This window comes from Manis javanica, chromosome 10 (assembly GCF_040802235.1).
Source record: "Manis javanica isolate MJ-LG chromosome 10, MJ_LKY, whole genome shotgun sequence".
Taxonomy (NCBI): domain Eukaryota; kingdom Metazoa; phylum Chordata; class Mammalia; order Pholidota; family Manidae; genus Manis; species Manis javanica.
Window position 1 is genome coordinate 1038068 of NC_133165.1, and position 15620 is coordinate 1053687.

General features: G+C 56.4%; 1 protein-coding gene across 4 annotated transcripts in view; it reads left to right on the forward strand.

The window, feature by feature from the left end:
- Positions 1-138: 138 nt before the first annotated feature.
- The window catches only part of LMF1 (lipase maturation factor 1), a 66375-nt gene continuing 50893 nt past the window's right edge, over positions 139-15620 (forward strand). For 2 of the 4 annotated variants that reach the window (XM_037005641.2, XM_037005639.2), the window contains exons 1-2: positions 281-481; positions 11267-11576. In XM_037005641.2, the coding sequence (XP_036861536.2) occupies positions 310-481; positions 11267-11576 (482 nt within the window). In that variant the 5' untranslated portion in view covers positions 281-309. Of the gene's footprint in view, positions 482-11266; positions 11577-15620 lie in introns of all 4 variants that reach the window. The other 2 variants (XM_037005636.2, XM_037005642.2) reach the window with 2 other exon arrangements.

The following is a 15620-nucleotide window of genomic DNA, read 5'->3' on the forward strand; positions in this document are numbered from 1 at the left end:
CACTGCGTTTCCACTTCCACCCGGAGTGAGGGTCCCTGAGGGCAGGCGCCCAGGTGGGGACGCGTCCGGGGCCTCTGCAATGGCGGCTGATGTGATGAATGAGCGAGTGGGGGTAGCGGATGGGCGGTGCGAGCCACCCAGGTGGAGCGATGCGCACCGTCCTCGCCCCTTGGCTCACTGCTGCAGTGCCCCGTGCGGCCTGCGGGGGGCGCGCGCGCGCTCAGTCCCGGAGCGCCCAGAGTGGGCGGGGCCTCCCGGCTGTGGGCGGGGCGCACGACGCTGGCCGCGCTTGCGCCCCACGGCCCACTGATGGCGGCGCCCGAGGAGCCGCTGAGGCGGCGGAAGGCCGGGGGCCCGGCCCCGGGGCCTGGGGCGCCGTCCAGCCCCGGGCGTGACCCCGCGGGCTGCCCGGCCCGCCTCCGCGCGGGCACCTTCTGGCTGACCAGGGTCGTGATCCTGAAGGCCCTCGCTTTCGTTTACTGTGAGTCCCGGGGCCCGGCGCCCCGCCAGTGTAGCCCCTCCGCGCGCACCCGCCACCCTCGGGTCGACCCCGTGCCCCTCCGCTCCGCGCGCCCCCTGCCAGCGGGTACGTGTGGGGTGAGCGTCCTGGGAGGAGACGTGGCACCTGCGCCCCTTTGCGCGCCGTCGCAGCCTGGCGACTAAAGCTGGGTCCTCTCCCCGAGGAGCCGGGCTGTCCCCCCAGGAACTGGGCTGTACCCCCAGGAACCGGGCCCCCTCCAGGAACTGGGCTGTCCCCCCAGGAACTGGGCCCCCCCCAGGAGCCGGGCTGTCCCCCCAGGAGCAGGGCTGTCTCCTCAGGAGTCGGGCTGTCCCCCCAGGAACCGGGCCCCCCCAGGAGCAGGCTCCCCACCAGGAGCAAGGCCCCCCCAGGAACCGGGCTGTTCCCCCAGGAACCGGGCCACCCCCAGGAGCCGGGCCCCCCCAGAAGCAGGCTCCCCCCCAGGAGCCGGGCTGTCCCTTCTCCCCCGAGAGCCGGACCCCAGATGCGAGCCGCGGAGGGTCACGGCCCTGTGCACACGCCGAGCCCCAGGGCAGCCCCCCGCCTCCCGCCTGGATAACGTTTCTCTGTCGGGAGCTCCGGGCAGGCCGCCCTGCGGGGCCTTGACGCCCGCTTCTCCCGCTCCCGAGCGGCGCGGCAGGTGCGGCCTGCGCCTCCTCCCCCCCACCTGCGGGTCCTTGCCGGTATCCGGCTTTGGCCGGGCTCAGACCTGCTCAGGCCACCGCAGCGTCTTCGCAGCCCAAGGCAAAACCTCCAGGCCTGGACGCCCGGCCTCACACCAGAAGGGCCCAAACGCCCCCTTTTGTGGCTGCAGAGGGGGACACACATGCTTCATGAGCCCACCCTGCAGTGTGACAAAAACTAAATTCAGATTCTCAAACTGGGGAGTGGGGACCCCAGTGGGGATGGGAGAGTCCCAGGCTGGGATGCCTGGTGGTGGGCATTCCCCCTTCTGGAGGGCTCCACAGGGGGTGCCTGTAAGCTGTGGGCACCCACCAGCTTGGCTTCATTTCTCAATCTCTTCCTTGGCAGTGGAAGGTAGGGTTGGAAATGTAACTCTGGGCAGCAACCCACCGGCAAACCCTGGGGGGGCAGAGGGGGACAGCCGCACCCCAGGAGGGCCAGGCTGGGTTTCACCCCGTGATAACTGGGCTTTCTAGAGGGTCTCTGTTTGCCACGGGATTGCCTACAGCAGCTTCCAGCAAACCTCCCTGTCCCCCCTTTGAAAGGTGCATAAAAATAGTTCTTGCCCACATTATTTTATCCTTCACAGATGAAATAGTCATTTAAACGTTTGGGCTGTCACTCAGCAAAAGATGAAGTCAAGACAGAGTTCATCTGTGAGGCTGTAATAAGCTTTAAAAGGAGCCTGTGAGGGGGAGAAGCCCCAGTGGCTTGGTGTGCAGCGGGCACGGCTCCCGCACAGGCCGTGGCTCTCACGTGAGCACCGCCTTTCATCTCTGTGGGGATTCGCTGTTCAAGTCAGAGCGGAACAGTTTTGAGCCCCTGAGTCGAGCAGATATTTTAAGCCTAGTGCTGAGCACAGAATGGTTTGCTTTGACAGATGCATGTTTTCTATGTTGTCTCTATTTGGGGTAATCTGTGGTTTCCAGTTGTCTGAGACGGCCTGGGGCAAGCGGGCAGTCGTTGGGCAGGGCTGTGCCCCTAGAGGGCTCCGCCTCTCCCTGGGAAGTCGAGCTCTCCCAAGTCCCAGGGTTTCCACTATGCCACGGGGCTCCCCGCACATTTCACTGGACAGTGAAGTTCACGTTGCTCTGCGGACCACTGCCTGCCGACCCGGGGCTGACCGGTGGACCCTCCCCGTGCCTCCTCTGCCCCTGCATTCAGTAGGTTTCTCACCGCAGCGTTGGGAGCATGCCTGTCCGTCCATCCACCTGCGAGCTTGCAGCCAGGGACAGTGTTTTATTTATACCTTTGTCCTGGGCAGGCTCGGGGGGCATCTCCTGCTCCATAAAACATCCTTGACGTTTTGCAGATGGCCTGTGTCATCGCTGTTGTCACCGCCTTCTCTTCCCTTCCCCCCTCAGCCCAGCCTGCCCCTGCCAGGCCCTCGGGTTCTCTCTTGGGTGTATGCATAATTCCTTGGATCTCGTGTGCTCTCATTTTTAAAATTTATTCTCCCTTTTTGCTGGAATGTGTCCCTAGACAACTTATCAAGAAAGGATATGGAGAAGGTGACCTTTCCGTCCTCCCCTCACGGACATTCTTGGTTTGCATGGGTCTTCGAGTCCCCATCAAAGCCGTTTTCCTCAGAACTTTGCAGGCTGGCGAGTCTCCACAGCCCGACCCCTGCTCCTTCTAGGTGGCTGAGAGACATGCTTTCTTGTCTTTTCCTCACACACTTCTGACACCAAATGTGTGGGGATCTTTCTTCACAAACCACTCTGACGTCTGCTGCCCAGCATTAGCGCAGGCCCCCGGGCTGAGGGCTCAGTCCCCCAGACACCCCCACCTCACACCCAGTCACAGGTCCCGGCAGTCAGTCGTGCTTCCGAGCCATCAGCTATAGAGTGGGGTTCCCACGGCCCCCTCCTCGGGTTCCACAGTTCCCTAGAGGGGCCCACAGAACTCAGGGAAATACTGTTTACTGGTTCGTCATAAAGGATCCGACCCGGGAACAGCAGATGCAGAGACGCCCCGGGCAGGTTTATGGGGAAGGGATGTGGGGCCCCCGGGCCCTTCGCAGCACCTCTACGTGCACCAGCCCGGAAGCCCCCTGCCTCATTCGGGGTGTCGTTGACACAGGCAGGGCTGGTTAAGTCATTGGTCCTTGGGATCATCCCCTCTGGTCCCCTGCCCAACCCCGGAGGTCTGGGTGGGGCTGGAAGGCCCGGCCCCTAATCACGTGGCCGGGTCCCCCAACACCCCCCCCAGAGTCACCCCCTAGTGGAAACCCAGGCAGGGTGGAAAGGGGCTGTTTGTGAGAAGTAGCAGCATCTCCCCTCGCTCACGCAGGGAATCCCCGGGGCTTTAGGAGCTCCGTGCCAGGAACCAGGACGGAGACCAAATAAATATTTATCACATGACGGTATCACCGTGACCTATTCTAAACCCTGGAAGTTTCTAGAGTCTCTGGAGCCTGCGGTCCTGCTCTGCGTCCTCGCTATTTAAGGCGTGCCTGCGCAGGGCACCCCCGGCTCTTCCTCAGGGGCCTCTGTCCCCAGACAATGCCCTAGCTCTGCACGAGGTCCCCCGGCCCCACCCAGCTGGCCCAAGGCCTGGGGCTGTCCGAAGGCCCCACTGGGGGACCACTGGCCTGCCATGCTTCCCAGCTGGGCGGGGCCCAAAAAGCCGCTTCATGAAGCTAGTGAGGGTCTGATGGAGAAGGCGGGCCCCTCCCGGACCGTGAGGCCCACCCCTGCCCCGTGGGGCCCGCCGCCGGGGTCCGGGCACAGAGGCCGGGTTGCCGCCTCACCGGTTCCCCGCTGTCCCCTGCAGCCCGGGGAGCATTTCTTTTGAAGTCCCTCCTAGGAGACCCGCAAGGCTGGCCCAGCCCAACTCCAGTCCCTGGCCTGGCCGGCTTCCCGTGCGCCCGAGAGGCCCCGTGTTCATCGTGGAGCCGCCCGCGCGAGCCCCGTGTGTCCCGGGCTCTCGCTCCGTCCGCTGCTTCCCACCCGCCACCCGCCACGGCGGTCGCCGTCCCGGTGCTGGGAGGGAATCTGAGAGCTGGGGCTGTCACGCCCTCCCCAGGGGAGTCCGGCGCCGGGACCGCGTGGCCCAGGCCTTAGCTGCTCTTTGGGAAATTTGGGGGAAAACGGGACCCAGAGGGACTCGAATCCCGTTGGCTCCCGTTGTTCTGAGCTCCCCGCGGTGCTGAGGTCTCGTGGGAAATCCGCCTGTTCTCGCCTCCAGGCCTCTCACATTCTAATGAAATGCTCTGCTTGGTTTGACAAGCTTCTCTGTAAAATGCTTCCAGTTTCTTTAAAGGCAAGCAATACTGGCCCACCTCTGACCTGTCTGCAGCACATGCTTTAAACAAAGCGCACGGGAGCTTATTACCAACGCCCAGAGTTTAGCCACAGTTGGTAGAAACCACCCCATGCATTTGGGAATGATTCTCTTTTAATTTTATAACTATTTACCTGAAAGGGAGAGAGACTAGTCTTTTTCTTTTTTCTTTTTAAATTTTGCAGACAGCCTCATAATGCCTATCTGGTGAACTGGTCACCTCTTCTAGGGGCTGAGTGTCCCCATATCCTGGGTGGGGTTGGGGGGCTCACTGAACTTTTTGAAGTTTGGTTGCTTGGCGTGGCTTTGAGATGCTATGGGATATTTTTGTTTCTTCTTTCTACTTAGCCATTTCTGTCACAAGAGTGGACTCTGAAGTGGTTGTTTTTCTTTGACATTTAAATCCAATCTATCTTCATCTTTTCCTGATAAAGCAGGAAGTCTCCTATGATTCTTGCCTCGGAATGACTTTTTCAAGCTATTTAATTGGTGAGACCTGATTCCATTTGGCTTCATGGCATCAGAGTGTGAGCTGTGGTCCAGGTGGAAGGACATCCTTCTGTTCAACCATCGCTAGTTGGGTCACTGTGTGCAAGAGCCTGCAGTTCTGGCTTGCAGCCTGTGCCACGGAGGAGACAGGCTGGGCTGGGTGGGTACCCTGTGGACAGAGGCAGCCCTGCCCCTGGGTATGGGGAGCACAGTCGGCCTGTGAGCACACTGCCACCCTCCCAGCTGGCCCTCTGCGTGCAGCCCCGTCCTGACCCCTGGCCTCTGACCCTGGCTTCCCTGTCCTCTCCAGTCCTTAGGAGCTGCCAGCCTGGCCCCTCTGTAGCCCACAGGCCACTAATGCTCCTGCTGTTGGGCCCTTCGCCCCTCCTACTGTGAGCAGAGGGGTCTCAGTTTTCCTCCTGTAGTGCAGTGAGCCACACACACAGTGGGCTTTCAAGAACTGTTCACTTCTTCAGAAAATGAAAACTGCAGACTCCTGACCATTTAGCCTTTCCCCCGGCACCCCTTCCCATTCCGTGACCCCCAGGACTGTGCTGCACCCTGTGCTCTCATCTCCTGGGTCCCCTCTGGCCTGCGGCCTGGACTCCCCTGGATTTTCATGACCCTGACAGTTTTGAGCAGCTCTGCTCATGTCTTTGGTCTGCCGTCCCTCAAATTGGGTTTGTCTGGGGTTTACTGGGGACTAGACGGGCCACAGGTTTGGGAAGAATCCCGCAGAGGTGGGGTGCCCTTCTCGTCCCCTGGCCAGGCGTAGCTGAGTCCTGATGGCTCATCGTGGTGATGCTGACCTGGACCACCGGTTGGGGTGCACCTGCCGGGGTCTCCTGCCAAGTGTACCTTTCCCACCCACTCTCTGTCCTCGGGGAGCCAGTCATCGAGTCTGCACCCCCCAGGGAGGGGAGGACACAGTGCCGCACCCCACTGCCCCCCATCCCTGCCGAGGGGACGTGTCTGTGGGCTGCTTGGAATCCCTCTGTAAGGAAGACTTGTGTCCCCTCCCCGCGTGTTTCATCCACCGTCATGTAGCTGCATGTTGGGTGCTGGCCCAGCGCTGATGTCAGATTGTGCGGCTCTGGTCCACGGTGGCTCTGTCTGCATGTGTCCCTGTCACAGCCTCTGTCCCTCGTGCCTTGAGCCTTACTTCCTGGTATGACAGGATGCTGAGGCTCCTCTCCCATTTCCCAGCCCTAGAACCAGCCATTTCTCCAGGGTCCTGGTTCCTTTGACTGGAGAGTGGTGTTAGGAACCCAGACCCAAGTGGCGGGAGTGCCTGTTGCTATGGGCTCGCTGCTCCCAGGCGCTGGTACCAGACAGAACCGGGCTGTGCGTGTGTGTGCCCACTGCAGCCTTGCTGTGCGTACTGGTGCGGGCGAGCGCGCAGCAAGGAGACTCGTGCCCACGCTGCTGCCTCTCACCCCAACGCAGTGCACAGGGCGTGCGCCCGCCTCCCTGCTCATCTGGAGCTTTCTCTTGGCCAGTCAGAAATCCTGCCCCACCATCCACCACAGTTTATTTATTTGCTCAACGCCAGTGCACAGCAAAGTGATTTCAGAATTGTTCCCCTGTCCCGTGAGAGACACCAGTGGGACTCCGGCATTCACGCACAGTTCCTTGGGTCCTGTCCTCACAGTTTTCACCCTAAACATTTGCAGACTTACTGAGGCCATCCTTGCCTCCCTCCCCTCGGCACTCTGCCAGTCTGCACCCCTCCCCGTCCTTCTGAGCTTCTTTTGATAGTTTGTATGCACTCAAGGTAGACTCTTGTGTGGTACAGTTCCATAGGCTAAGGCACATACGTAGTCATCTGTCACCTGGTACTATATAGACCAGCCCTGTCCCCCAAACTCCCAGAGCACATACTGCACCGTGGCCACTGCCCACCATACCCTGGCCTGTGCTTGGGCCCTGTACCCCACTCCTTCCAGGGAGCCGGAAGGCAGGAATCCTACAGGATGCAGCCCTGGGGTCCAGCCTCTCACTAGCAAAGCGCGTTTACCACCCATGGTGTGGCCGCAGGAGTTGCATCCCTGCACCTTTCTCTCTGAACAGTGCCACCGTGGGAAGGCACCAGTTTGGTGGAGGCACGTCTGTATTTCCAGTTTTAGTGATTAAGAACAAAGGTCCTGTAAACATTTGCATGCAGTTTTTGTGTAAACACGAATTCTCAGTTCACTTGGGTAACATCTGAGAGTAGCATGTCTGCATCACGTGGTAAACCTATGTTTCCCTTTATCAGAAACGCCAAACTGTCGTTCAGAGGGGCCACCCTGTCCGCGTTCCCACCCGGAAATAACGAGTACCTGTGGTCGCGGATCCCCCGGTGCCCGTGGCCTTCTGGGTCTGGACGTTTGGGCTGCTGCAATGGGCTTGTGGGGCCCTGCGTGGTGTGAATGGGCCTCTCCCCAGTGACCATGCTGTTCAGCCTCTTCTCACATGTCCATTTGCCATCTGCGTGTCTTCTTTCTGTGAGACAAATGGCTTCAGGGTCTGTTCACATCTTTTGCCCGTTTTAAAAATTGGGTACTTGTTCCTTACTGTTGAGCTTACCTGTACTTTAAGTGTTGCTGATACAAGTCCTATATCAGATCTGTGATTTACAGATTTTGTTTCCCAATCTGTGGCTTGTCCTTCATTCTCTTCAAAGTACCTTTTATGAAGCAAAAGTGTTTTGTAAGTACAGTTGTCAGGTTTTTCTCTCATGGGTCATGCTTTTGGTGGTGTATCTAAAAACTCATTGCCAAACCCAAGTCACAAAGATTTTCTCCTGTATTTTCTTTTATATTTTACATTTAGGTCTATGGTCCTTTTGGAATAAACTTTTGTGTACAGTGTAAGTTATATGTAAGGTTCATCTTTTTTGCATATGTCCAATTGTTCCAGCTCTGTTTGTTGAAAAGATAATCTTCCTCCATCCAATTGTCTTTACACCTTCGTCAAGAATCAGTTGACTGTCTTCAAGGAAGTCTATTTCTGGGTTCTCTGTTCTGTCCCGTTGATGTATGTGTCTGTTTGCCAGTACCCTGCTGTTTTGATTGCGGACGCTTTGAAGTAGGTATTGAAGTTGGGTCCTGTGAGTCCTCCGACTTTGCTCCTTATCAGAGTTATCCTGGCCGTCCTACATCCTGTACTTTCCCCTGTACAATTCAGAGTCAGCCTGTCACTGTCTCTGGGCAGGCTTGCGGATGTGTCCGTCGAGACGCACTGACTCTCAGTCATGCCCACGGTGCTGACCCTTCCGATCTGTGAATAGGACGTCTCTCCATTTATTTACATCTTCTTTTATTTCTTTCATTATGTTTTGTAGTTTAACATGCACAGATGCTGCACATATTTTGTTAGATTTTTATCTATGTACTGTTTTTGGTCGCTGTTATAATTTTTAAATATCAGATGACATTTGTTCGTTGCTGTGACGTAAGAGTGTGACTGACTCTTGTATATCGATCTTGTATTCTGTGGCCTTGATAAACCAACTGATTATTTCCAAGAGGGTTCCTTTTGTTAGACTCTTTGGGGTTTCCTACGTAGACACTCGTGTCATCTGCTAATAAAGACACTTCTGCTTCTCCCTTCGCAGTGCGGAGAGCTCTGTCCCACCCCCTCAGCGCACCGGCCAGGGCTTCCCGTGCGGTGCTGGGCAGGGTGGGGAGAGGCACATGGTGCTGCGCTCCGATATCTGGGAGGAATCCAGCCTCGCGGCTGTAAGTTCCACCTTAGCTGTAGGTTTTTCACAGCCACCCTCTATAGATCGATGGGCTTCCCTTCTCTTCGTGATTTGCGGAAAGTTTTTGTCACGAACGGATGTTGAATCCTGTCACGTGCTTTTCTGTGTGCCTGTGGACATCGTCACGTGGCTCTTCTGACTCGGCTCGGAGTGTGCTGAGTCCACAGACCGCCCTTTGGGTGCTGGGCCCGCCTTGCGTCACCTCAGGCTCAATTGGTTGTGGGGTGTCACCTTTATTTCTTCTGTGGTGAGGGTTGGCAGTTTGTGTCTTTCAGGTGACGGGTCTGTTCTGTTTGTCGAATCCATGATCTTCTTTGTACTCTTCCTTTGTTATCTTTTTCCTGTCTGGGATCAGTGGCAACATTCCCTTTTTCATTCCTGGTTTTCACGTGTCTCTCTTTCTTGGTGAGTCTAGCTAGACATCTGTCGATTAGACTGATCTTTTCAAAGAATCAACATTTGGTTTTATTCATTTTCTCCTTTTTTTCTTGTCCTCAATTTCATTGATTTTTACTCATACTTTAAATTTTTTCTTTCCTATTGCTTATTTTATGTGTGCTTTGCTGTTTTTCTGATTCTTTAAGGTAGAAGTTCAGATTTGAGACCTTCCTATTTTTCCAACATGAGCATTTTACTGTAAGCACTGCTTTAGCAGCATCCCACAATTTTTGTTATGTTGTGTTTTCAATTTTAATTCAATTAAAACTGTCTTGTAATTTCTCTTATGCCATTAAAAAAATATCTGTGGTTCATTTAGAAGCGTATGGTTTAATCTCCAAAGATTTAGGTATGTTTCTAGACAACATCCCATTGCTGATTTCTAGTTTAATTCTATGTGGTCAGGGAGCATATTTTTTAGATTTCATTTCTGTTCTGCATGTTGCTATTTGGTCTTCGGCTCAGGATATGGTGTGTTTTGGTGAATGTTCCACATATACTCAAACATTGTACATATTTTGCTGTGGGATGGAGTGTTCTAAAGATGTCACATAGTATTGTCTTGCCTTTTGATACTATATGGCAATCTATAGGTGTCAAGTCAGTTAATATATAGAGAAGATGTACATGTGTGTATCACGTTAGGTCAGTTTATAATATAAGCTTTGTTGCTAGGTTCACATATTTAGTAGTGTGATTCCTCATTTTACATGGTATCCTTTTTTGACCCTATATTGTTCCCTGTTTTTACATCTTCTGTCTGTTATAGATACAGCCATCTAACTTTCTTTTGATTATTGTTTGTGTGATGTCTTTTTTCTGTACTTTTACTTTTAACCTGCCTATGTCTTTATATCTCTAGTGGATTTCTTACAGACAACATTGATTTGGGACCTGCTATTTTAATCCAGTCCTAAATTTCTGTCTTCACAGGTATGTGTAGAACATTCCAATTTAAAATGACAGGTTAAAAGGTACTCTCTTGCTAGTTGTTTTCTATTTGTTCTTTCTATTCTTCCTCTTTTCCTGCCTTCTCTTTGGATAATTGAGCATTTTTATGACTCCATCTTCGTATCTATATTTTTAATCAGAATTGTTTAAGAACCGTTTTTCTGTCCCACAGGACTTCCCTTCTCCATTTCTGGGTAGCCCGTGCTGCCTCCCCGTTGGTGACCGCTCTGTGTGGTGGGAGGCCCTTCTAAGAGCATGTCCCCACCGCTTCCCTCCGGCCTCTGTGCTGTTTCCTCACGTGTTTACTCTACATTAGCCATGAACACACAGTGCATTGTCAGTGCTTTTGCTCTGGACCAGGGGCTGCAAACCTGAGCCCCTAAACTTCTGCCAGGTGTGCGACCAGAGCACCTCAGTCCCATCCCTGCTCCCGGGAGGCAGTTTATTCACTGTGGAAGTGCAGTCAGGCAGCCTGTGTGGGGGGATCTGTCCTCCCACCCGTGCGTGCGTCCCACCCAGTGGCGTCCGCGTGGGTCTACCACAAGCCTGCCTTGTAGCTGGCCTTTCCTCTTGGTGGAAGTGTATTTCCGAGCTCCTCACGTTCGCAGGCAGGAGTGCTGTGCTCTGTCCCGTAGTATCTCTGTGCTAACACCTCTGTGCAAACAGAGAATGGAAACATCTTGTAGGGGCGGGGACACTAGAAGCAAATGCAGAAACTTGTGGTTTGAGCGGAGGGGAGCAGTGACTCTGGCGAAATGGTCCCGTGGGCTCCGAGCCCTGTAGCGCGCTCTGGGGTGGCGCTGTTGCCCGGGCGCCGGGTTGTAGGGATGTCCTGTATGGTAGCAAGTGCTAAGTGCAGCCTCAGATGGCCTACTAACCATTTACCTGCACCTGGCACATGTTTTGGGTAAACGTGTGTCTGTTTTGCATACACATAACAAGCATGTTATGCATACATGAGCCTATACACTGACTTCTCCCCATGGGTCTCCCTGTATTTTCCTCCAGATTTTGAGAACACGTGGACCCCATGAGTCCATGCTTTGATCGCAGCCATTGGTCAGGCTCTGGAGCGTCCGCCCCCCACCCCCCATGCGTCGGAAGGCACCCAGTGGCTGTGCTCCAGCTCAGGGCCTCTTGTCTTTGTCTTCCAGTTGTGGCGTTCTTAGTGGCTTTCCACCAGAACAAACAGCTGATCGGAGACAGGGGACTGCTGCCCTGCAGAGTGTACCTGAGGAGTATACGGCAGTACTTCCAGGGCCAGGCCGGCTGGGCCGCACTGAGCTATGCGCCCACTGTGCTCTGGCTGCTGGACTGGTCTCACATGGACGCGAACCTGGACGCCCTCGCGCTTCTGGGGCTGGGCATCTCGGCCTTTGTGCTGGTCACCGGCTGCGCCAACATGCTTCTCATGGCTGCGCTCTGGATCCTCTACACGTCCCTGGTCAACGTGGGACAGGTCTGGTAAGTGGGGCACTGTGATCCCAGGGCGCAGGGACTCGGGGTCCAGGCCTGTGGCCTCGCACACCTAGCTGTGTCTACCAGCCACTGGGGCCCAGCTCTCTTCCCATGGCAGTTCAGAGTGTCATCGTTTTAACTGGGCTGTGTAGACTGCTAGTCGCCAGTCACCCAGGCCCCGGGCCTTTCTCCTTGGGGAGCGGTCGTGGTTCTGTCGGGAGTTGCCCTGCCCCACCTGACACCAGCTGTCAGTTCCGGAGCTGGGGATCCTATGGGTGGAGGGGGCTCCCAGGAGGCACTGGTGGTGCGCTTGATTTGGAAGCTGACTTGCCCTGCACCTGCCCCTTGGGCTCCTTCCTGATTCAGTGGAGCCATTCCTCGGGGTCGCTGCTCAGACGGTCCTGCGCAGGGCGTGGGCTGCAGAGCTGAACAGGGCAGAGGTGGCCCTGGAGGGATGTGTGCCCGATCCATAGGGGCATGGACAGGAGAAAGCCTGCTGAAGCCCAGCTAGGGCAGCATGTGGCCCCAGGAGGCCTGGGGAAGTTGAGGGGCCATGAGGTGCTGTCTAAGCAGAGGTCCCAGCGTTGTTTCTGGCTGGGGCCCATAAGAAAAGGGGACCCACTTACCAGAGGAGCACAGAGGCCCCTGTGAGGGAAGGTGAACAGAAGCTCTCAGGTGGAGGCCCGTGTCCATGTGGACATGCAGGGAGTAGACACTGACCCAGCCCACTCCCTGCACATCCACACGGACACTGACCCCACGTTCAGATCTGTGACCTCCGGGACCTTGAGGGCACCTCTCAGGAGGGAACTTCTACCCAGACTCCACCCCCCAGGGCTCTGGGGCTGACCATTAGTCCACCTGCTGGCTTATTCTGGAAGCCCCCATGGGCTGCAGCATGGGCAGCCCTGTGGCAGTCAGCCCCTTCAGCTCCTATTGACTGTGCCAGGTCCCCATGCCATCCACACCACTGTGAACAGGCACTGGGCCCTCTTCCCGGCTGGAAAGTGCTGGTTAGCCCCGGGTTGGGTGGGGAACGTGGATGGTACTCAGCACACGCAGGAGGTGCATCCCCGTACCCCATCTGCAGGAAAGAAGCCTGGGCGCCTCGTTGCCCTGAAACCCCGCTGCTCCCGGGCCCCTCATGTTGACGTGTTCCTGCTGCCTGCAAACCTCGTGGCATGCAGAGTGCTGGGGTTTGTGCAGAGATGGGGAAACCAGCAGTGTTGTCTTGCCTGAGCCGTGTGCCTGGAGGGAAGGCCCAGGGGCTGTTGCAACTGTGTGCTCAGCCGTGGGCAGCTCTGTTACACAGTGTCCATGTGGCCACTGAGTGGCCCACAGAAAATTACTGTGGTGCATGCACCATGCAGTTCAGTTCCACGAAGAAACTATGTTGGTTTCCTAGAGAGAAGATATTTTACATTTGATTTATTTCGTTTTCTTGTCCTAAAGGACCAGACAGTGAGGGTGGAAATAGGGGCTGGTGCACTGGTAGGTGGAGTCTGGCCTCTCAGGTGGGCTGTCCATGAGCCTGGGTAAGCTCACCCACCATCTGCTGCTTCCCACGTGGAGTGCCCGGGGACCTGGCCCGGGGTGGCAGTCGCCCCAGTGTCTCTAGCCAGTAAATTTTACCAGCACTAGAGGACTCTGACTGGGTTTTCCATGTGTCTCAGAAGCTGCACACCAGAAAGGGTCAGTTCTAGGTGCCTTGTCCCATTCTGACAGCGAAGGTCACAACGCTCAAGTGCCCCACTCCAGGGACACGCGGGGCAATGTGGCCCATGTGTGACAGGTGGCTTGGGTGGTGCCATACTGTACCAGCAACTGGAAAAAAGTGTTAAGTTTAAGGTTTACTTCAAAAAGCGTTTCCTGGTCATGTCTAGAATATATTGGTCAAGAAAGGTTAACCTCATGTTGAAATTTCTGGAGTTCAGTCTGACTTCTCACAGGCAGAAAGAGAGTCTTTTCCCATTGGGAGAGATATTCTGCTCCCCTTCCTTTGGGCATCTTAAAAAATGGGGTTGGAATTAATTTAAGCTTGCTAAAGCGAAGTGACATAGAAGTGCATCTTCTCAGAAATGATGCATAAGATGTTTCCAGAAAGATGTAAAAAGAACAAGAAAGGGCGTGAGTGGAGACCAGAGGCTTGACACACGCTCCCCAGGCCAGACGCCTGCACCCACGGCCGAGCTGCGCTGCCCTCTGCGCTCAGTGCGGGGCCTGCAGTCAGGCCTTGCGTGGGTGCACGTCCCCGGGCAGGCTGGTCGATGCGGCCCAGGCGCCCTCCGCCTTGAGGTGCTTTCAGCCCAGCCCTTGACTCAGGGTCCCTGGTGCGCGGGAGCCTTGGGCTGTCACAGTGACAATGAAAACCTACCCAGGGAAGGCCCCTCAAATGGGAAATGGGCTTTTTCTTGATGCCTGAAAATAAGAGCAAGACACAGTATGTTCCTTTCAAGTCCCATTTAAGTTGAGAGAAGGGACTATTTGTTTGGGGTGAGATGCTCAGATAACGGACACCGTTGGTGGGACCTCTTTCAAGTGTCATCCAGCTGGCATCCGTAGGAGGGACAGGAAGCCCCCACAGGGTGAGGAGGCGCCAGGCAGGTGCACGTGGCACTTCTCCGTGGTGCCCAGCCTGGCCTCGGGTCGCTGGTGGCGGCTGCCTCTGCCCAGCTTGCTGTGTGTGGGCAGGGGGGCTGCCTCGCCTGTGGCCTCCGCTCTCCTAAATGGCCGTCCTCTCAGCTCCCTGACTCACGTCCATGCCAAGGCCCCAGCCTCAGAAACAAATGTTCTCTGTAGATGTGGGGACTCCACACTAGCGTCTGGGGGTAGGTAGAGGCCTGTGCCCAATGGCACTCGGTACCTCCACGGCCATGTCACAGGGCAGAGCAGGTGGCCGGAATGTTCTGCACACTCCGGAACCTGCTCTACTGACCCATTCTTGATGCTTGGCAGGCCAGGCGTGGGCCCAGCGCATCTACGCTTGGTGGTGGTGGTCGGGGCCTCAGCACAGGGAGGGGGTCCGCGGAGCAGCCCTCACTGTGGGGAGTGGAGGATGCGAGCTTTTAGGGGAACAGGAAGACTGACCATCAGCTCCTTGTCTCCAGGTGGCAGGAGGCACAGGGAGGGACAGAGCAGGGTATGCGATGGCCACGCCGACACAGCGTGCTTCCTCCTGGGTCGGGACGAGGGGCTGAGACTGGCCGCTGGGGTGGGCTGCCCCTCGCTTGGGTTCGGCTCCCCGGCAGGCCCTCTCCAGGATCTGTGGACCCAGAGGCGTGGCACATGGGCCAGGCTGAGAGTGGGGAAGGTGCTGCCACGTGGCCACTCAGCCCACCCTGGACCATGTGCTGAGGCCACTCTGCCCCCCTGAATACCTGGGGGTCGTCACTGTGGTGTCCCCACCTCCACAGTCTGTACAAACACAACATGGCCTTTACCCTGGGTGGGGCCCCAGGAGACCAGGGACTCAATCTCCTGACTTGGTTTCTGGCCTCTCTGCTGCCAGCGCCCACGTGGCCCGTGTTTGTGGGGCCACTGGCTCTCCCGCTGCCACACCTCTGTGGTTTGTCAAGGACCTACCATCAGCTTCATCTTGAGTTTCTGCCATTCAAGGCGGTTAAAACGTAGTATTTTCACTTGCTGGCAAATCTAGGTGACGGTCCGTGCCTCCCTCCTGTCCCTCGGCCGCCGCCTCCTGCCTGCCCGCCTGTGTTGACACCCAGGGCAGGCAGTCTTGGTTTTCAGGCCTTGGAAGCTGGGATTCGCTGCCTTTCAGACCAGGGCTGCCACTAGGCCCCTTAGAGAAACCAGGAGCCACTTCCACGCCCAGGGTCAGGCCTGGGCACTGCCTGGATGTCGGTGGGAGGTCGCTGGGGTGCAGGGAGACCCCCACAGGCTTCCTGGGGGCTCTGCTTTGGAGGAGCGGTCACCTCCTTTGTGGCATTTTCTGGGGTCGCCCTGCCGCCTGAGGGGACAGTGGACAGGTGTGGGGCGACTGTACTGAGGATGCCTCGACAGTGGGGCAGGCGTGAAAGGGACTCTGCGCCG